The sequence below is a fragment of the Martes martes genome, assembly GCF_963455335.1.
Source record: "Martes martes genome assembly, chromosome: 3".
Lineage (NCBI taxonomy): Eukaryota > Metazoa > Chordata > Mammalia > Carnivora > Mustelidae > Martes > Martes martes.
The window spans coordinates 169,681,613-169,703,709 of record NC_137890.1 but is presented as its reverse complement, the minus strand read 5'-3'; the positions used below and the strand labels follow the sequence as shown (position 1 = coordinate 169,703,709).

Sequence of the window (22,097 nt, the reverse complement as noted above, 5' to 3'; positions counted from 1 at the left end):
GTGGAAAATTATAGCTGGAGAAATTCAGAGCTCTCCTGTCATAATGGAATTAGGTATTGCCAGTCACTGTGAGGGCAAAAGTGCGCCTTGGGAGTTGTATATATTGTATATTTATAAAGAAACATTTTTCTTCCTTCTCTTGCACCTTTATTTATTTATTTATTTTATGGGGCAGCATATCCATTTGAAAACCTCATTTCCTCCCCTAGGTGATTTACTGCTTGCCATTACCTTATACTCCCCTCATTAACTCAAGGTTACAGTGGTTAACAAGGTGTTTGTAGACAACAGGGCTGAAATGGATTTTACTTCCAAGAATTTTTGGCCATTCTGTGTCGTAATACAGTGGGGGGTGTCTCCTTTATTCTCACCCTCCTTCCCATCTTAGGAAGAGGTGCGGTATTTCAGTCTGATCTCCTCTGGTCAGGTTGGGGTCTAGCTAGTGAGGAACCTGGAGTTCATCATTGGAATCGACCATTTATTTCCATCCTGCCCACTGCTGAGCAGGCTACTGCACACACAGGCTGAGTTTAGGGTAAATGGACCGGCGTCCCCCTTTTTAAAGTTCTTATTACCTGCAAAATGAGTGAAGCCAGGGAGCTCTGGGGTCAAAGCATTGTGCAGCTGAGTTAGCGACAGCCTTTTTTTCCTCTGAAGAAAATCAGGGAGAGGCTGGTGCACAGGCCACCCCGACTCTGCCTCCTGGCGGTGAGAAAGGACTGCTCCTCTGTGTCAGGATCTGACCAGAAGTTCAACTCTGGTGTCAGAGATCCGCTCTGGAGGCTGGTCAGACCTACTGCTCTCCCCGCCACTTCCACTTCCTCTCCCGATGCTGGATTCTTGGAGTTTATCCTATCTTCCCCAGGGACATTGGTAGCAGAATATTTCTCAGCATACAGCGAACATTTGTAAGTGCTTCAGAAGATAGAGGTGACCACAGCCCTGATCTCAAGACGCTCGCAGTGAGGGAGATGGAGAGGTTGGAATTCAGTATCACGTGCTCAGTCCTGATGTAGGAACTTGTGACAAAGCCAGCCTAGGGTGCGGCATCCCACTGCTTAACATGGGTCACACCATGAGGGTCTCGGAACATGTGTGCTCCTCTTCTCTGGCCACAGTACCTTTGTTTAGAGTCTCCAGGTTTGGACCACACTGGGATCTGGAGCGAGGCCAGCCTGTGGAAGGATGTAGATCTGCCTGGGTTCCAAGAGGAACAAACTGCAGAACTGCCAGCAGTCAGGGTGCCCGGGAAGGGAGGGGTACTCTTACTGCATTCCAGGGGATTTTGTTCTTCCTAGGGCATCCAGCTCCAATCCTAGTGGGGCATTTGGGATAGTCCCTAGGTGCTCCCCTGTGCACTCTCAGCACCTTTGGCTCTTTGTCTTCTAGGTTGCGAAGAGGGTGATTCTGCTGTCTGGCACACCAGCCATGTCCCGGCCCGCAGAGCTCTACACCCAGATCATCGGGGTCAGGCCAACTTTCTTCCCTCAGTTTCATGCTTTTGGACTTCGCTACTGTGATGCCAAGCGGGTATTTATTCTCTCTTTTCCCTCTCCACCCGCCTCCCCCACCACCCTGTCCCTCTCCCTGATTTTGATACTTACCTTTTGTTCCTTCTCTTTGGCCATGGTTGATGAGAAGCACACTAGCCAGGGAGCCAGACCCAGATTTTTGTCCTGTTTTTCCCCTAACTCTGACCTTCCTGTGTCCTTGAGAATAAGAACAGTCCCTCCTAGCTTTAACGCTTATTATTCTAGGGTAGTGTTTCCCAGTAAGGGCACTGGTGGCTTTTTTATAGGTGCCTGGAGCTCTGAGAAGTGCCCAGAGGTGAGCTAGGGGTGTAGCAGGGACCTTTACCCTCTGCACAGAAGACACAGCAGAGGCCTTGAAACAGGTAGAGGGGGAGTGATCTGGAGCTGCCTCAGTGGGCTCTCATCAGCCAAAACATGGACTCATCACAGTGAATTGTGCCTGCTCGACAGGCCAGAAGCCCCGGACCTACAGATTACCTGTGAGAACATAGTGCCAGCGGGGCGGGTGCCCCTGACCTACAGATTACCTGTAGGAACACAGTGCCAATGGGGCAGGTGCTTCTGGGGCTCTGGTCTCTGCGGCTTCAGTCTTCAAGAATGGCAGAGGGAGCTTGTAACAGTGAATGCCGTTGCAATCACACCCTTGATTTCCAAAACCTCGATTTCTTTTAACTGAAAAAAAGTACTTAATGACTTGGGGAAATACAAGAATGGGGGAAAAAGTAGCATGCGAGATTTTTCCCATCATTCGTTCATTGATTCCTTCTCTCTTTCTCCCTCTCCCTCTCCTTCCCAAACCCTCCTCCTCCCCCCACCCCACCTCTCTTTCATATATGATTGGAAAATAATGTACACCAAAGTGGATTACTTTTGTAAGCCCGAAAATGAACATTTTAATGTTTAAATGACACTGTTCACCGATTCTCCATTCCTCCTGTTGGGCCAGGGAGTCAGTCAGCATTCATCAGTGTGATCAAGCCAGCTGAGCATGGGACAGTGTCCTTCTCAGCAGAGGCTCCTCACCAGAGTCCCCACGATTTCCTCTCTCCTTGTCTGCGGCCGTGCCTCCCTCTGTGTCAGCAGCGTGTTCATGGTGGCCCCAGCATGTCTCCTGAGCTGGGGGTGCCTCTCAGTGTCAGGCAGCCATAATCGGCTTGGCCAGAGCCCGTACACGTTTCCAGTGTTCTTCCGCAAAAACAACTCGAGAAAGGATGACATGGAGAATCAGCTGCTTGTTTGCTGAGGTGTTCATTTTTTTTCCTTACTCAGCTGAGCTGTTTTCTTCTGGGACTGGGCCACTTTCTCTTCGGGAGGGGGCTCCTCCTTCTTGGCTGCTAGTGCCTTCTGCACTCTCTCCAGACGTGCCAGTGGGATACAGCTCATCTGTTTGCTGGGCTGCCAGGGCCTGGCGTGGCTGTGGGGGGTGGAAGCCCACCAACTCCTGCTTGACGACCTCGCAGATGCGGACGGTTGGGGTGTGGGCCAGGGTGGCTGGCATTTGCTTCCTGGAACCCTGGTAGCTCTCTCTGACCCAGGCTTTGGAACTTCCACAATCGGAAAACCCAAGGGAAGATTCACTAATTTTTCTTTCTCATCTCTGCTTTTGAAAGTGGCCAGGGCAGTGAATTTATTCTTCAGCGGCTGACCTTCATCTCGCAAGGTCCAACTTTTCGAACTCCTAAACTCTGTTCCCACGGGGGTCCATATGACCATGAATTAGAACAACAGACTCCAGCCCCTCTCTCAAGTATAGATCACTTCTCCTTTTCCTCAGTTGTTCTGCTGTAACTTCATAAACCTCGACACTACAACCCAAGCTATGCCTTCCTTCTTTCTTGCAGTCATTAGCCCCTTCTGCAGAGGCTCCAACCCGACTTGAAGACCCCCATTAGTTCAGGCCTTCAGGATTCCTGTTTTGTGATCAAATGACAAACATACTGAGCCACTATTTGCATCGAAGATGCTGACACTTTGGAGAAATGGCTGTTGCTTACCCATGACGCATGCCATCTTGAGGAAAAAGCCTTGCTTTGCAAGTTTGTGATGTAAATAAGATTGTCTGCCTTATTTTTTAAGTACTTTTTTCAAAAAACTTTTCAAGTACTTTAAAAATACCCACTTACATTCAAACAAAGTACTTATAATGTAAATTGTAGTGCTTTGCAAAGTTAATTGCAAACCATTTTTAGCCGCTTATTGAGGCAGGAAATTTCTGTTATTAAATGTATTTAAAGCCATACACTTCTTTAACAAAATCCGTAATGCGCTTTCCCCGTGAATCAGTCCAGATTAGATTCCACATGGTTGTCATGGTCCCTCAAAACTCGTCATGAGTGATTCGTACGTCCGTCCTATTTGCAAGTGACCCACTTTCTGAAAATGATCTTTTCTTCCTTGGCTATCCGGGCTCATGGTATAATGATCAGCTAGTGATGGTAGGGGCCAAAGACAGAATTTGTTGCCTTTACCCCCAGACTGTCCCTTCCCATGTCCGCAGTCTCTGCCCACCATCCCTCCAGTCTTCATGCCATCCTTATTAAACTCATCCTTTCTCTCCGTCTCACTGCGTCCCCCTCCCCACCACTAACAACCAAGAAAACAAAGACAGTGCCTTCCTCTCCTTCCACGTAGCCCAGTGCCTGCTACAGGGTAAATTTTCAGTAAAAGCTTGTTAGATTGTGAATATTCTAAATTTTAAATCTTTGGTAATATGGGGTTTTAACCTACAAGATTAAAAGCTGACATAGGAGCAAGCTATCCAAATTAATTATGGTATCTGCTTGTTCCCAGTAAGATTTTTATTTAATGCAGCCCATAGAGCAGGGCCGCTTTTTTTTTTTTTTTTTTTTTTTTTTTTTTTTTACTGTGACTAGCTTCTTGCATTGAGAGAAGCCGCTGAAGAGAATACCCCTTGCTGAGCTCATTTTCGACCCCATTTCGTAAAGACAGTTGCTGAGAACTTCTAGTTGATTTCAGATTGTTTTCTTAAAGAAGAAGCAGTTTTTGATCATTTTACTTCTCCGCCTTTGACCATCTCTTTCTGTTCTCTGTTTAGCAAAGGACACCTGCCATGTCTTCACCGTTGGAGACTAGGTCCACTGACCATTGAAATTGAACAAGCCTAGCTTCTACCTTAGGCGGTTTACGGTCACGGGAGGTGGAGATAGGGAGGGAGACAACAGCTGGAAACATAAAGCAGCAGAATATACATCACCTCATTTTCTGCAGTACTGTAGATGTTGGTTCTATTTCGAATAAGATTGTTAGTGCAAGACATGGTTTTCATTTTAACATCTTCTCTAGCTGTGTGACAGGGAATAGATATTCTTGCTCATAGCCTCCCATGAGCTACTAAGTGAAGAAACCATTTTTAAGAAGGACTGCCTGGGTACCCTTAAACCCACCTCTGGTCTCGGGCAGACTGGCTAAAGCCTGTGCTCGTGGTTCCTCCCTTCAGTCCCCACCACCAGCAGCAACACCCTGTGTTCATCTCACTGCGCTTGGTTGTGCTGGGCTAGCTTGTGCTGAGGAACAACAGCTTCTTAAATCTCAATACTTATCTCCTCAGAGAAAGCTATTACTGAAAAAACGTGATTTATTACCACATGCAGTGGACTTTAGGATAAGCCCTGGGGAAGACGATTTCCTTATTTAGAATACAGGAGTAGTCTGACAAGCAGAGCGTCTTGTTTGTTTTTAAATGTAATGGACACTGGAGCTCTCAGCGTCTTGAATTTGCTGTTGGAAAATTCAGCGTGTAGAACACCAAGATGGATGTTTTTAGTTCGTTTTATTCCAGACTTTCTCTTTTCCTTCCTCCTTCCCATCTGTATTATATGAGGTTTCATTCATCCTTTGGAGCCACTTGAAATTCTCTGAGCAAAGCCACAGGGAGAGGTCCTCATGAGCCTGCGGCGGTTGCAGCCTGGTTAGCTTGGCCCTAGGAGAATCTAACTGGCTGTGTGTCTTGGTTCTCCCTTCACAGCATCCCTGGGGATGGGATTACTCAGGCTCCTCCAACCTCGGCGAGCTGAAGCTCTTGCTGGAGGAGGCCGTCATGCTACGACGCCTCAAGAGCGACGTCCTTGCCCAGCTCCCGCCCAAGCAGCGCAAAATGGTAGTCGTTGCCCCTGGCCGGATCAGCACCAGGGCCAGGGCTGCCCTGGATGCCGCGGCCAAGGAAATGACCACCACGGACAAGAGTGTGAGTCTGGGGCTTGAGGTGGGGATTTGGAAGTCCGTGTGTCCATAGCTGTTCCTTCCTGGGAGGGGGTCTGCAGGGGTTACCCAGAGTTCTCTGAACTTGCCATTCCCGGACCTCTCCCCGCGCTCCTGGGCAAGGACAGTGAGCCCATGTCATCTCTCAGCCGACCTAGTCTGCTTCCAAAATCTCTTCCTCGTTTGTGGTTTTGTATGTGTGTAGATCACTATTGACAGATGGTCATAAAAGCAAACCCCATGGCAACTGTAGTATGGTGATGTATATTCAGAATGCCCCAAGAAGAACTGGAATTTATGTGTGGTGTTTTTTGAGAATGCCTTAAAGTCTAGTAACTGTCACTCAGTCTAGTAACAGTTAGAAATTAGTTCTAGGTGTATTTGTTACATATGTTAACCTTCTTTTAACATTTTTTTAAAGATTTTATTTATTTATTTGACAGACAGAGATCACAAGTAGGCAGAGAGGCAGGCAGAGAGAGAGGGGGAACCAGGCTCCCCACCAAGCAGAGAGCCTGATAATGGGGCTCGATCCCAGGACTCTGCCTGAGCCAAAGGCAGAGGCTTTAACCCACTGAGCCACCCAGGCGCCTCTAACCTTCTTTTAATCAAATAACAAATCGACACTTATATAACAAAAGTAGGGTTTTCAAACGCTCTTAGCCCTTAATCCTTATTATAGTCGTTTATGGTTGGCAAGGAGCTGATATCCCCATTTCATAGAAAAGGGAAGCTAAGGCCCACAGAGAATGTGATTTCCTCAAAGTCTTACAGCTCCTCCATGGCAGAACTGAGGCTGTAACCAAGCCTGTTACCCCTCCATTTTAAGGTCTTAACACTATGGTGGTTTTATCTTTTCTTTTTTTTTTTTTTTTTTTTAAAGATTTTATTTATTTATTTGACAGACAGAGATCACAAGTAGGCAGCGAGGCAGGCAGAGAGAGGAGGAAGCAGGCTCCCTGCTGAGCAGAGAGCCCGACGCGGGGCTCGATCCCAGGAACCTGAGATCATGACCTGAGCCGAAAGCAGAGGCTTTAACCCACTGAGCCACCCAGGCGCCCCGGTTTTATCTTTTCAAAACACTTTGGTATCTGTCTTTAGTGTCACACTGTGCTAAGTGCGGCAAAGTAATTTATTACCAGCTCCATTTCTGTCCTTTTGGGATAAAACCTTGCCGTTTTCATTGCCAAGAAAATAACAGTCATTGACATTTTTTGACATTATCATAAAGCATTATCTGGGCTTGTTATTACCCTGTATAAAGACAGTTACATCAAGATGAGATCCCAGCCTTCTGGGAGAGCACAAAATAAATAAGAATGACAAGAGACAGAATGCATGGGGTTTTTTATGTTATTTTACCATGTTATGAGCAAGGCCACTGGGTAACTTTTAAGAAACAAGAGTGTAGGGTAGAAGATGCACTGGTAAGTTGTCAAGCTGTATGTGTTGTTTTTTTTAAAATATCTTATTTATTTATTTGACAGACAGAGAGCACAAGTAGTCAGAGAAGCAGGCAGAGAGAGAGGAAGGGAAGCAAGCTCCCTGCTGAGCAGAGAGCCCGATGCGGGGCTCGATCCCAGGACCCTGGGATCATGACCTAAGCGGAAGGTAGAGGCCTTAACCCACTGAGCCACCGAGCCGCCCCAAGCTGTATGTATTTTGTGGTGTATTACATATAATAATCTGGGTAGTCTGGAGGAAGTGAGCAGGCATAATCTCTTTGCTGTGGGGTTTTCTAACAATATTCCCCAGTACTGATGTGGAGACATGGACCAGTGGTTCTCAAACTGTATTTCAGGAGAACACGAGTAGAAGCAGGTATTCTGTTGCCAAAATCACTGCTGGTGTACCATCTTTTTCTAATTTCTAGAGATAAAAATTCAATGAATGGAAATTATTATTATTTTTTTTTAGATTTAGAGGACTAGGGAGAGGGACAGAGGGGGAGGGAGAATGAAAATCCCAAGTAGACTCTCTGCTAAGGACAGAGCCCATCATGGGGCTTGATCTCACAACTCTGAGATCAGGACCTGAGCTGAAATCAAGGGTTGGCCGCTCAACCGACTGAGCCACCCCTACCCCTGAATGGAAATCCTTTTTCTCAGTTTTAAGCTTTTCCTTATAATTCTCTTAAATCTGTTATGTCTACTAACCGTTGCCCATGAGTGAACTCTGCCATCAGGAAAACCAGTGAATAAGTATAGCAAATATAATATTAATGGGAAAAATTCAGATGTGGGATATTTTTAGGTACAAAGATCTGAATGTTTATAAATATTTTACACTTTAGTTGCTTGTGTGTGGTGGTGGAAGTAAGCCTATCAGTATTTCGTGGAATTCCCCAGAGGACCCCCTCACCTATCCCTGGTCTCCCTCCCAAACTAGGCAGAGGCCAGCCAGTGTAGACAACAGAAAAAGGGGTCAGTGGGCATTTGAACTGAAGAGGGACAGTGTATTGAGTGGCCAGGGGGCAGCTGCAAATTGTGCAATGTAGCTCAAAAGGTGTGGGAATTTTTAACTTAGTGCAGCAAGGTTTGAAAGCATTTTTAAAATTTTTTGCCAGTTTATATAGTTCCTTCCCTTAGGGTAGGGGGCTCTTTTTAAAGACGATTTCAGATGCAACCTGGAGGTTTGATTGCTGAGTTTATAGGCAATAATGTGAAATTTGCTAGGCTAAACCCTGGAAATCAGGAATGTTGGGTATTTTTATAACTTCTAGTAGCTATGTAAATCCCCTACATTCTTTGGGATATTTTGATATTTTCCTAACCTAAAAAGGGGAGCCATAATGTGCCTCATAGACCTGGCACTGGAGAAGTCCCCAAGGGCAGCATAAGTCGCTCTGAGTCCCTCCTGCTGGGTGATTGTTCTCTCTGCTTCTTCTCCCCTGAGTCATACACTGTTGTGCAGATTATGAAAAACCTCGATTGCAGTGGAATTCAAGACTCCAGCAGAGATAGAGCCTTGAGCTCTTCTCAGCCCAGTGCTTGGGAGTTGCCGTTTCCTTGGCATCTTGGGAAAATTAGGAGTTGGTTCCTAAAAGAGAGAAACTGAGTCAGTACGGATGACCTGCGGTGTGATGCTGAAGCCAGATACTAGATTATTTCCGATAAGTCCTTAATAAATTGGTTCCCTTTTGTGTTCTTTAATGTCAATTCATTTTTATGATCCAACATCCAAGTAGAAAATGAATTTCGGAGCTTTGCCCTTTGGACCACCAGAACCTTTCTTCCTCCAAAGCCGCTGATGTAGTACATCTGTCTACTGTGGATCTGATCAGAGGCAACACCCTCCCTGAATTCAGGATGGGGAGCTGGTGTCAGCTGGGAGTCCGGCTAGGTAGCCCTTGACACCCTTTCCACTGGGGTATTACCCCTTCCACTGGGGACTGGCTGTGAAGTCCTGAGTTGAAAAAGCGAAAATGGGGGTTGGTGGTTTTATGGTTTTAGGCAAGTCAGGAAAGCCTGTGAATCTACAGAAAGTTGCCCCTCCCACTTTTAAGTTAGTTTGTAGCCCAAGTTTCCCTGCCGAGTTGCGGGTGGTGGTAGTCCCGGTGCAGCGCTGCTGAAATGGGCGGTTCTTCCTTCCCTCCCACCTTCCCATCTGGAGGAAGACATTGTTTCAAAAGCTTTTAATCACAGAAGCCAAGGTGAAGCGGCCCATTTATAAAATATAATGTACAACGAAAGCTCTTTCTTATTTTCAGCCGAAATAATAGCTATCTCTTCACAGGCTAAGAAAAGCTGACTCTAATCCTCTTTTGTCTATAGTAATTTTTTGATCAGCAAGACCAGGAACAGAAAAATAGAACAAGTCCGCGCAGACTTCTGGTGACAGTATCAGTTCACCCTTCTGCCGTTTGACAATGCATTCAAATTCCAGCAGAAAAAATAAATTCAAAACCCCAGTGGATCTAATTTAGTAAAAGCCTAGGAACAAAGAACACAGGTTATTTGAAATTTCCTGGCCTGTGGCTGGCAAAAGAAGTGAGATCATTAATGCAGTAGTATTGTGTCTACTCAGTTTTGGGGAGTTTGGTTTTTTTTTTTTTTTTAAGATAAAACTATTGATCTCTCCTACATTAAAATAGCTGTGTATTGCATAAAATCTGAAAGGTGAAGAAAAGTACTTAAAAGAAACATTGGTTAAGTGTTTCTTATTGCTGTACTGTGAACAAGAGTCACCTGTCTTTTATATCATATAATTTTGGCATCTGTCATTTGGGTAGTTTTTCTATAAATGTATGTATATTTTGTTTTAAACTATGCATTATTTACATATACACTTATACATAGATGTAGGTATAATTTACGTATATAATAAGTAACATTTTTAAAAGCAGAATTGATACCCTATAAACATCTATCAGGTGGGGAGGAAAACAGTTTACAAAACTCCATCCTGAGCACTTCTCTGTGTTGTTAAATGTTCCTTTTAAGCACAATATGTGTTTTTCTCCCATGGCCATATTAGAATTATGGCAGTAATTTTGAGTTGGCCATTTGGGTTATCATCTCCCTATTCGAAGTAACCAAACACTGAGAAAGCAGCTTCCATAGGAATTTATGAAGATGGACTCTATGGTGAGGGGAGACATGAAGGAGTGGGTTACTGTGCCCCAGGGCTGGGCACACTTGGAAGCATCCCCACAGGTGCCCCGCAGACCGACCCCGCAGCCGAGTGTGACAGGGGGTTTGATCCCCACACCTCATCCACGCTCAATGGCTAATCTCAAACAGGCAAGGTTTCTCAGCATTCTTTCCGCCACTCGACCATCTGTTTGTTCCGCCCTCTCCTTCTCTGCTTAGCAGGTGTGGAGGGAGCGAGTGAGGGTGAGAGGGAAAGACCTCACTCCGAAGGGCACGGGAGTCAGTGTGAAGACAGGACGACTCTCCCTGAGGCATGCCCAGTGCGGGTGAGGTCAGCGCCAGGGAGCCTGGCTCTGTCCCTTTGGTGTATCCTACCAGGGAGCACATTATGTTAGAGGGCCTGGCCTGCTGTGAGGGACCCTTAAAGGAGACGTGAATGCACCTGTGAGCTCTTCGTGCAGAAGGGAAGAGTCGTGTGTGTCCAGAGCTTCATCAGAGTCTACACTGGATCTGTAGCGGAGAAAGAGTTTAAAACACACTGTCATGGGGTCGCATCTCCAACAAGAGTTCTCAGGACGTTTTTTCAGCTGGACCTCTGTCACAAGGCAGCCACCACTGCCACAACAATGACGTGGCCCCACTAGCCTGGTGGTGGTCCCCCAGCTTTCTGTGGTTGCAGGTTATCTTCCTTCTTTCTCATCAGGTCCTCGAGGAAGGACACTGGTGGGAGGCGGGAAGGTGTTTGGACCAAGCAGCTTGTCCCACCACCTGGGGTATTTATTGTTTAAGGTGCAGCCTGGCTTCAGAGCCACAGATTTTATAACTGGGTTCCCTTCTGTGTTACATGAAGGAGCTATCATGTCAGTCAGTGGCCTCACCAGACCCCAGGGGCATCTGTAATCCACACTTGCTAGTGGAAGGAGAGAGCCACGCTAGCAGTGATGGTAAGGGTGACTGTCATCTCTGGGGGCCCAGAGTGATAGTAAATGTTCTCTCATAATATTGTGAAACTGTTTGTGTGTCTCCTGTGCTAGCGTCCTTGACTAGTATTTATTTAGATGCCAACTGTAAGGAAAACATGGTTTCTGGGGAGCCTGGGTGGCTCAGTGGGTTAAAGCCTCTGCCTTCAGCTCAGGTCATGATCCCAGGGTCCTGGGATCAAGCCCTGCATCGGGCTCTCTGCTCAGCAGGGAGCCTGCTTCCTCCTCTCTCTCTCTCTGCCTGCCTTTCTGCCTACTTGTGATCTTGGTCTGTCAAATAAATAAATAAAATCTTAAAACAAAACAAAACAAAAACCATGGTTTCTTCTGGAAGGTCAATGACCTAACATGGGAGCCAGGCCAAAAAACAAGTGAATAATGGTTTTGAGATGTTACTAGAAGAGACTAGTAACTTACTAATTCCGTAAGTCTTGGACAGAAGGAAGCTTTGTCAGTTGGGTATGGACACAACGTGGCAGAAGAAAAAGGGGAGGCAGAAAGCAGCTTGGGCCAGTGTCGTGTGTAAGCTGTCAGCCGGCTGTAGAAAGTGGTTCACAGCATTTCAGCTGATCCTCTGGGCCTGTGTGGATGGTGGAGCATGGCTGAGACACCTTTCCTGAGGGTTCTCATGTTGCTGGTCTCACTGGCTGTTCTCAGCAGTTCCTGGGAGATGACAGGGTACCCGCACCGCCATGTCTCCAGTGACACACTAGAGTCTCTACAGCTCCTGTGGCTTGATTCAACTGAGTGGATAAGTCAGGGTCTCTCAGCTCCGATAACTGGCATTAGGATTTGTAAAGCTCCAGGCAGTGGTAGTTACATTAGCTCATCCCAGGGTTCACAGACTGGGAGACTTTCAACCCGAGACTTCTCTTTCTACAGAAACGGCAGCAGAAAGAAGCCCTCCTTCTCTTCTTCAACAGAACAGCTGAAGCTAAAATCCCATCTGTCATGTAAGTGGCCACCAAGTGTCGACTTCTCTCTCCCACACTCTGTCTCTCTCTCGTCTTTAAAAAGAAATACCTATTACCTTAATCTGCCAGAATGGTTTTGCTGCTCTGTAAGAAAGGATCAGAGCCTAGAATTCTAGCTGCCTTTGGTATAAAGTTCAGGACAGCGTAGCCTCCTCAGCCACAGAGCGAGGCCTGTCAGGGGAGCACTGCCAGTCAAGTTTGGGGTCTCCGAGAGCTCCTGTCTTAACCAGTAGTCTAGAGCTGCCGCCCCTTAGCAAGGAGGGTAGGGCTGGCCAAACACTAAAGTGAGCTTTTCCCCTTAGTAGGAAACCTGTGGTCATTTGCCTAGAGACACAAGTGAGGGGTTTCGTGGAAGACCAAGAAGGCTGCCTTATGGGGAGTCTCTGGTATTCTCCAAAGACTTTATGTTTCAGCCATTATTTACCTACATAAAAAGGCAACTGTCAAAGTTTGTTCAAAAGATACGGGCAAGGGGCCATTGTCACACTGAAGTTTTCCTTCCGCCTTCTACACTAAGGCTGAAGTCATAATTCCTCTTCTTAAATGTATTCACTGACTTGAAAAATTGTCTGCCTTTCTCAAAGAAAGGAAAAACCCACTCATGTTCAAATATTCACTGTGGTAGAAACTTGAGGCAATTCTCATGACGTGCATTTGCCTGATTTTTTATTGTTTAACATTCATGTGAGACTCTGGCAGGATAATGGTCCAAGTGATTTAATTACAATGAAAATGAATTTAGCGTGGGTTGAGCGGTGCCAGCTTGGCTGTGGGGACCAAGATATGTGGATAAATTGAGACACACACAGCCCATCCCACCCTCTCACTCAGCCTCCAGATCCCCCAGCCTCTCTGGCCTCTCCCTCTGCACCCCTAAATACAGTAAGAGAGTACACTCACCACATGATTCAAATCTAAGATCCCCACACCCCAAAAAGACTGCTGAATGTTGGCCAGCTCTCCTTCACCCTCGGGGCACTGCCCTTTTCATTTATGAGACAGTTAGGAGACTAATGAACTCCAGATGTGGTTTTACAACCTGGAAACTTCTCTCTCCGAAACTCATCAGAATTGCCCCCACCAACCCATTTCTCACGAGCTGCTGAAAAACAGATGGCAAGGGTGTGATCCGTTTCCCTCGCGCTCTCTGCTCATGACCTACAAAATTCAGGGTCTACTGAGTGCTGGGCCCAGAACCACCCATTTCTCTTAGAAATTTTAATTCTGGCCATTCTGCCACCTCGTAAATAAACTTGGGTGCTACCTTGTTTTAGTGTGTATAGGCTGCTATAACAAAAATACCATACACTGAGTGGCTTGAGCAACAGAATTTTTTTCTCACGCTCCTAGAGGCTGAGAAGTCCAAGGTCAAGGCAGCAGCAGATGTGGTATCTGGTGGGGACCCTCTTCCTGGCTTGCAGACAGCTATCTTCGCCCTGTCCTCTTTGACAGAAGGGGCGAGGGTGCTCTTTGGGCTGTGGAGGGGTGTCTGATAAGGACACTGATTTCATTCATGAGGGCTCTGCCTGTGTGACCTTATCCCTTCCCAAAGGTCTCATCTCACAATAAACTCACCTTGGGGTTATTATTACAACAAGATTTGGGGGGGGGGTGTAAAATTCCATCTATAACATACTTTGCCCATACTTTTTCAAAATTCCATGATAAATAGTATAGTGCTTTCTAATTTCCAACCAGTTGTGACATCTGCTAACTCATTTCACACTTACAGCCTCTTTATGAGATCAGTCAAATAAGTCAAACTGGCCCCATTTTTAAAAATTCAGAGATAGAGTAAATTTCATGTATGTCTCTGGGCCTCAAAGTCACATAACTCTTAAGTGGAAATTAGATTATAAATCTTAAAACCCCAATTTCCTCTGCTAATTGTTTTTCTTCCCCTTTTTGCTGTCTTGTTTTCATTTTAATGGGCATCTTTTGATATAAAAGCCAGTGGTATTGTGGTAGGCAGATATTTCCAGCCTGGTAACTTAGGGACTTGGGAAGGATAGGAATAATAAAGCCGCATCTGAGATGTAGAGGGGAGAGAGGAACTAGGAAGACTGGGACCTGTAGTTGTTAATGAGCTGTCCAACTTGATTTTATGGCCTTGTGACTTTTTGATGCTGTAGCAATAAACTTTCTTGCTTATATCATGGCAAATTTTATGTCTCTCAAACTAATTAAAGTAGATTCTATTAGTACCAACTATTCACAGATTGAACTCAAATCCATTCCCTGGTTGGCCATAGTGTTGCTTGAAAATAACTCTCAGATGCTTAGAGGATGGGTCACCACCTGCCTGACAGGAAACCTTTGAGATTTGTCCTTCTCCAAGGAGGGTAGTGTCTGTTCTGTGCCCAGACACACCCACGTGTGAGGATCACCTCCGGCCAAGTGAGTCCTTCTTGTCAAATGCAGTGACTATATCCTGGACCTACTGTTTGTGTCCAAGGAGGCTTACCTGCCCGTTGCCTGTGTGGGAACAGTGACCTGTCCTGGGACTGTGAACCTCCTGCAGGGCCTTAATCCCAGGGAAGCCATCAGAGTCCGCCGACTGGGTGATCCCCACCCCTTCCAGGGCCTGGCATAGCTGCCCTCCTTCAAGGCCATGGCTAAAGATGGGGGTGGGAAGTTAAGAAAAAACAGTGATGCAGGAAGGAAGTAAATCAAGGAGAGAATAAAGAGCAAGCAAATAAGGTTCTTCACTCCATCTTCCTTTGCCTCAGAAAAAAATTCCCTTACCACCCATTTAGCTGGTGGCCCTGTAGCTTGCCATCCACTGTGTGAGGAAGCTGGGGAGCTTTCCCCGAGTATCTCCTCAGTACTATTACTTATGTTTCAATATTACACTTCCAGAAATTTGATTACTGTCTAAAGTCCCGTAATCCCCTGCCTAGACATTTTCAGTTCTTAGGCGACATTTCAATTTGTATTGAAAACACATTACATTGATAGTAGCAGCAAAAGTGAAAACTGGTACATATCTTCTGTGATCCCAGATAGTAAGAAACTTTCAGTAACATAATAGAGACACATAAAAAGGAACGATACTTTGATTTATCTGCATATAGGAGATGACTTAAAAGCAGGGAAGAACTCTTTCTGCACAGAGCAGCTCTGAATTTGGCTGCTGCTACTCAGGTGACTTGGCCTGAGGGGAAGGGGTGTGTGAGGTCAGCTCTCAGAGAAAGAGGGAAAGGGCAGGGGAGAGCAGCTACCTCGAAGGTGTCTGGTAAAGATGCAGTGGAATAATTTCAGCTGGACAAGTATATGTTAAATTTATTGTGCTCTCATTGTCCAACGCAGTGAGTATATCCTGGACCTGCTGGAAAGTGGGAGAGAGAAGTTTCTAGTGTTCGCACACCACAAGGTAGTCCTGAGTGCGATTACAAGAGAGCTTGAGAGAAAGGTAAGTTCCCTTCAGAATTCAACACAGGATGCTTCTGTTGTTTGTGTGTCGGCTGCTGAGTTGTTCTGAGCAGGTTGAGGGCAGGTCTGAACCAAAGAAGTGAGGTGATGTTTCCAGAAACATTGCTGAAGACTATCCGAAGAATTCTTGCTTGTAGAACAACACTAGGGACTAGAATAGTCCCCAGCAGTGTCCTTGAACGTCTTCCCTGCCCTCTACAGATAGCGCTGGAGCCTTGCTTTAAGAACAAGGATCCACTGCAGGGCGCCTGGGTGGCTCAGTAAGTTAAAGCCTCTGCCTTCAGCTCAGGTCATGATTCCAGAGTCCTGGGATCGAGCCCCACATCGGGCTCTCTGCTCAGCAGGGAGCCTGCTTCCTCCTCTCTCTCTGCCTGCCTCTCTGCCTACTTGTGATCTCTGTCTGTCAAATAAATAAATAAAATCTTAAAAAAAAAGATGGGACCAGGGGCTCTTTCATGACTCTGTAAGTAAGTACAAGATTGTCAAGAAAGGAGGTAGCAGAAATTCTCTTGTGTGGAAACAAGTATTTGCATGAATACCCTCCTCTCTTCCTCTTGTTCTTCCTTAGCACCATCAAAGTGGCTTTATTAATTCTATATGGGCTACATGCAGACTTCAGTACAGAGTTTGTGGCCCTTACTACATTGAATGAAAAATGTCCAGAAGGATTTCCAAGGATGTTCATTAAAACGAAACACATCAAATAAACAAAACTCATGAAGTTGTAACAGTTATGGAAATGCCCAATCTTCACCAGTTTCTGCATGTAGAATTAAATCAGGACAGTTTAAACACATCGTATTTTTACCTCCCTTTTCATTTTTGGTTAAATTTAGGACCATAAATTGCTTTTTTTTTTTTTTAAGATTTTATTTATTTATTTGACAGACAGACATCACAAGTAGGCAGAGAGGCAGGCAGAAAGAGAGGGGGAAGCAGGCTCCCTGCTGAGCAGAGAACCGGATCCGGGGCTCAATCCCAGGACCCTGAGAGCTTGACCTGAGCTGAAGGCAGAGGCTTTAACGCACTGAGCCACCCAGATGTCCCATAAATTGCTTTTTGACTTCCTTCATCTTTTACTACATTTTATGTGATCAATCTTTCTTTCTTTCTTTCTTAACTTATTTCTTTCAGAGAGAGCATGTGTGTGCATGCGTGCAGTAGGGGAGGGGCAGAGGGAGAGGAAGAGAGAGAATCTGAATGCAGAGCCTGAGACAGGACTCGATCCCATGACCCTAAGGTCATGACCGAAGCCAAAATCAAGAACTGGTAGCTTGACCGACTGAGCCACCTGGGCACCCCTGTAATGTTTCAAACATAGAGAGGAGTACAGAGAAACATACAGCAGGCACTTACGTGTTCTCCACCCAGATTTAATAAATTAAGTGTTTTGCTATATTTATTTCAAAGTGTGTATGTTAAGTAATAACATACGTAGGCCCCTCTGCAGCCCTCTAATTCATTCTCTGTCCTCCCCCCAAGATGTAACCACTGTCTCCAGTCCTTTTCTCCATGTTGTCATACTTTATTCTAAAAGTATGTATTCTTAATATATAGTCTCCTCTATGTATTTAACATACGTAAATGGCAGCGTAGTGTGAGTATCCTGAAATTTACCTTTTTGCTCCATGTTATTTTTGAGATTTTTCTGTGTAGTATTATAACTATAGGCCATCCACCATAACTGCAGAATAGGATCTCATTGGGTAACTGTAGCACAGTTTATCCATTCTCCTGGTGAGAGACATGGAATTTTACTTACAGTTTTTACTGTTATATGAATACTGTCACATACATGTGTGTCCCTGCACACGTACATGCATGTATATGCATGTGGGCATGTCCAGGCGTGATCTTGCATAACCATTGGATAGGCTTGTCTTCAGCTCTACTGGGTATTGTCAGATTTCTCCACAAGGTGCGGTAATTCACATTTTTTTTTTTAAGATTTTATTTATTTGTCAGAGAGATAGAGAGAGCGAGAGAGCGAGCACAGGCAGGCAGAGGCAGAGGGAGAAGCAGGCTCCCTGCTGAGCAAGGAGCCCGATGTGGGACTCGATCCCAGGACCCTGGGATCATGACCTGAGCCGAAGGCAGCCGCTTAACCAACTGAGCCACCCAGACGTCCCGGTAATTCACATTTTTAATCGCACCAACAGCATTTGGAAATTCCTGCTGTTCTGAGTGCTCACTAACACTTAGTATTAATCAGACTTTTTACTTTTGCCAAGCCAGTGAAATGAAATCTCAGCTCATTCTTATTTTCATTTGCATTTCCCTGACTACCACTAACAATTGTGTCCTTTTGTATGTTTAGTGGTGATTTCAGGCTGTCTTCTATAAATATTCTGCCTGTTTTCCTGTTAGATGATCTTTCTCTTATTGATTTGGAAATATTCTTTATAAATTTTGGATATCTAGCAGTTAACATTTTTTTTCTTTTTGTTTTGTTGAAGTTTTATTGAGCAAAGTTTAATTTTTGCTTTCGTTGTTATAACTGAAATACATTTCAAGTTTATTAGTTTTTCCTGTATGGTTTTTAATTTTTACGATTGGGTTAAGAAATCTTTCCTTACTTAAGGTCATAAAGATTTTTTCCTGTGATTTTTTTTTTCCTGAGAACTTTAGAGGTGGTTCATTAATACACCTGGGTTTGAATTTTGTATATGCTGTGATCCAGGAAGCCAGCCAATGGAATTAAAAGCTATAATCCCTGGAAAGGAAAAATCAGAGCTGTCACTATATTCAAGCAACTCAAGACAGTTAATTAGAAAACTATCAAAATGTGTAAGAGTTTAATACGGTGCCTAGATTCCAAATAAATATACTAAAATAAATAGCTTTTTTAATGTACCAGCTATAACTAATTAGTAAATACAGTGGAAAACAAGATCAAATTCAGAGCAACAAAAACATATAAAGCACCTCACCAAAAAGTGTAGAGAGTGTAGAGACTGATGAATTGGAGGGACTTGGGCCATGCTCCAGTGCAAACACTGTAAAATACTGGTCCTTCCCAAATGAATTTGTAGGTCTAACTCAGTTCAAATAAAAATGCCAATTGGGTATTTTAAGGGAAGGAACCTTATATTATTATGCTAAAGGAGTCTCAAAAAATGAGGAGGAAAGCTATCTAAGACAAGTTTGAAAAAGAAGAAAAATGTTGATAGACTTGTACCTCCAGATATTAAAATCTGTTATAAAACTCAGCCATGCTAGTCCAAGAAATGGTGGTCAGAAGGGTGGAATAGAATGGATAGCCCTCTTTAGTATTAATAACTCTTTAGTTGAATAGCCCTGTAGTATTAAAAAAAAGTATAATCAAGGAGTCATCAAAAATTAGGCTTAATTTAGTCAACAAATAAAGTTTGGGTAATTGACTAAGTAATTGGGTGGAATACTTAAATGAAACTCAGCTTCACTATTTATTAAATTTCAGACAAACCAAAGCTCATTAAGACCATAAAGCGTTAGAAGAAACTATAGATGAATGTATAGCTGATCACTGGGTGGGGAATGACTTTCTACACATAAAAACAGTGAAAGAAATCACAAAGGAAAAAATTGACTTAAATTACCTAAAACTATGGATCTGTTCTTTCACACATATACACAGTGGCTAGACCATGGTGGGGGGTGGTTCATACATTTGGTACCTTTTCTCGCAATTTGGCAGTAACTTAAGGCACACTCAAATTTTTCCAAGCTCCTCTTCTGGGAACTTATCCTAAGGAAATAATGAGACCAAAAATTTATTTATAAGATTAGTGATGTTATTATTTATAATAGTAAATAATTAGAAACCTAAATGTTTGTCAGTAGGTATACTGTTAAATAAGAGCCTGTTCAGCCATAAAACATAATGTAGATCCATCGTTCTTAACTTTGTGGAGATCACAGGAACCTTTAAGAACCTGAGATGAAAAGATTCAACTCCACTGAAAATCAAATAAATGAAAATTAACCTATCACATCAGCAGAGGTTTTATAAATATGCAGCACTTAGCATAATCCCCTCCGGTTCCATCCATGTTGATGCAAGTGGTGGGTATTCATCCTTTCTGATGCCTGAGTAATATTCCATTGTATATATCGACCACATCTTCTTTATCCATTCGCCTGTTGAAGGGCATCCTGGCTCTTTCCACAGTTTGGCTATTGTGGACATTGCTGCTATGAATATTGGGGTACAGATGGCCCTTCTTTTCACTACATCTGTATCATTGGGGTAAATACCCATTAGTGCAATCGCTGGGTCATAGAGTAGCTCTATTTTTAACTTTTTGAGGAACCTCAGCACTGTTTTCAAAATGGCTACACCAACTTGCCTTTCCACCAGCAGTGTAAGGGGTTCCCCTTTCTCCACATCCTCCCCAACATTTGTTTCTTGCCTTGTCAGTCTTTGCCATTCTAACTGGTGTAAGGTGGTATCTCAAGGTGGTTTTGATTTGAATTTCCTTTATGGCTAATGATGTTGAGCATTTTTCATGTGTCTGTTAGCCATTTGTATGTCTTCTTTGGAGAAATGTCCGTTCATGTCATCTGCCCATTTTTTGATTTGATTATCTATTTTTTGGGTGTTGAGTGAAATAAGTCAAGCAGAGAAAGACAGTTATTGTATGGTTTCACTTATATGTGGAACATAAGGAATAGCATGGAGAACATTAGGAGAAGGAAGGGAAAAATGAAGTGGGAATAATCAGAGGGAGAGATGAACCATGAGAGACTATGGGCTCCAGGAAACGAACTGAGGGTTTCAGAGGGGAGGTGAGTGGGGGGATGGGTTAGCCTGGTGATAGGTATTAAGGAGGGCACGTATTGCATGGAGCACTGGGTGTTATACACAAACAATGAATCGTGGAATTCTGTATCAAAAACTAATGACGTACTATATGGTGATTAACATAACATAATAAAAAATAAATAAAAATAAATCTTTCTAGAAGATTTGGGAAAAAATATGCAGCCCTTACTATTGATAACAGTGCAGCAAGCTGGACATGCTCAGATATTACTTATTGGAAAGCAATTTGGCGATAATATCAGGATCCTTAAATTAAGTCTCTCCCTTTGTCAAAGTACTTTGATTTTTAGTAGTGTAGTCTAAGGAGATAACCAAATATGGGCAAAGAACCATGAACACGTTTATTTTAATCTATCCTTTAAAAATGCTTTAATTCTAATAGCTTTATAGAGATATACTTGGCAGGCAATGAACTGCATGTGGAGTGTAGTTTGGTAAGAATCAAGACAGTGAAGGGGCACGGGTGGCTCAGTTGGTTATACATCTGACTCTCAATCTCGGCTCAGATCTTGATCTCAGACTTGTGAGTTCAAGCCCATAGTGAATGTGTCTGTTGGCCCCAGGAGTTTGCTTGTGCCCTTTGAAATCCCTCCTGTTTCTGCATGCCCTCCTATCTCCAGGCCATCACAGATCTGTTCTGTCACTCTAAATTAATTTGCATTTTTAGGGCTCTATATAAAGGTGGGATGATTCAGTGTGTACTCTTTTTTTAAATTTGATTTCTCTTAACATACTCTGAGATTCGTATCTGTTATTGCACATGTCATCAGTTTATTCCTTCTTATTGCTGAGTAATATTCTGTTGTATGCATATACCATGATTTTTATCCATTCACCTGTTGATGGGTGTTCGCCAGCCCATCTTTTTTTAGTGAAAATGAAGCACCTGGGTGGCTCAGTTGGTTAAGCTTCTGACTCTTGGTTTCAGCTCAGGTCATGATCTCAGGGTTGTGAGATCGAGCCCCCAGTCAGTCTCTGTGATCAGCAGGACATCTGCTTCAGATTCTCTCCTTCTGCCCTTCCCCCCACTTATATTCTCTCTCTCTCACTCTCTCAAATAAATAAATCTTTAAAAAACAAAAAAAAATCTCCCAAATATGAAGAATACACAACTGGATAAATTATACTATTGCCACATAATGAAATATACGGACATTAATAAATATGTTTTAGAAAACCTTAATAATTTAGTTTATTTACAATATAGTGTTTATTGGAGAAAAGCAGGATATAAAACTTTGTGTTTAAAAGATTATCACATACATTGAGAAGAGAGTGCCTGGCAGAAATAGATCGGTGATAGGGGCGCCTGCGTGGCTCAGTGGGTTAAGCATCTGCCTTCAACTCAGGTTTTTAAAGGGCCACAGAAGAATCCTTTTGGTGTTAGAACTGTTCAGTGTCTCTTTTCTTTTCTTTCTTTTTTTTTTTTTTAAGATTTTATGTATTTGGGGCACCTGGGTGGCTCAGTGGGTTAAAGCCTCTGCCTTCGGCTCAGGTCATGATTCCAGGGTCCTGGGATCGAGTCCCGCATCGGGCTCTCTGCTCAGCAGGGAGCCTGCTTCCTC

The 22,097-nt window shown here is 44.0% G+C and overlaps 1 protein-coding gene across 4 annotated transcripts in view; it reads left to right on the top strand.

Annotated features, from left to right (window-relative positions):
• Positions 1-22,097, top strand: part of SMARCAL1 (SNF2 related chromatin remodeling annealing helicase 1) — a 62,041-nt gene that overhangs the window by 31,976 nt on the left and 7,968 nt on the right. For all 4 annotated transcript variants that reach the window (XM_080798262.1, XM_080798263.1, XM_080798260.1 and 1 more), the window contains 4 exons: positions 1,390-1,530; positions 5,518-5,736; positions 12,205-12,275; positions 15,606-15,708. In XM_080798262.1, the coding sequence (XP_080654388.1) occupies positions 1,390-1,530; positions 5,518-5,736; positions 12,205-12,275; positions 15,606-15,708 (534 nt within the window). The remainder of the gene's footprint in view (positions 1-1,389; positions 1,531-5,517; positions 5,737-12,204; positions 12,276-15,605; positions 15,709-22,097) is intronic.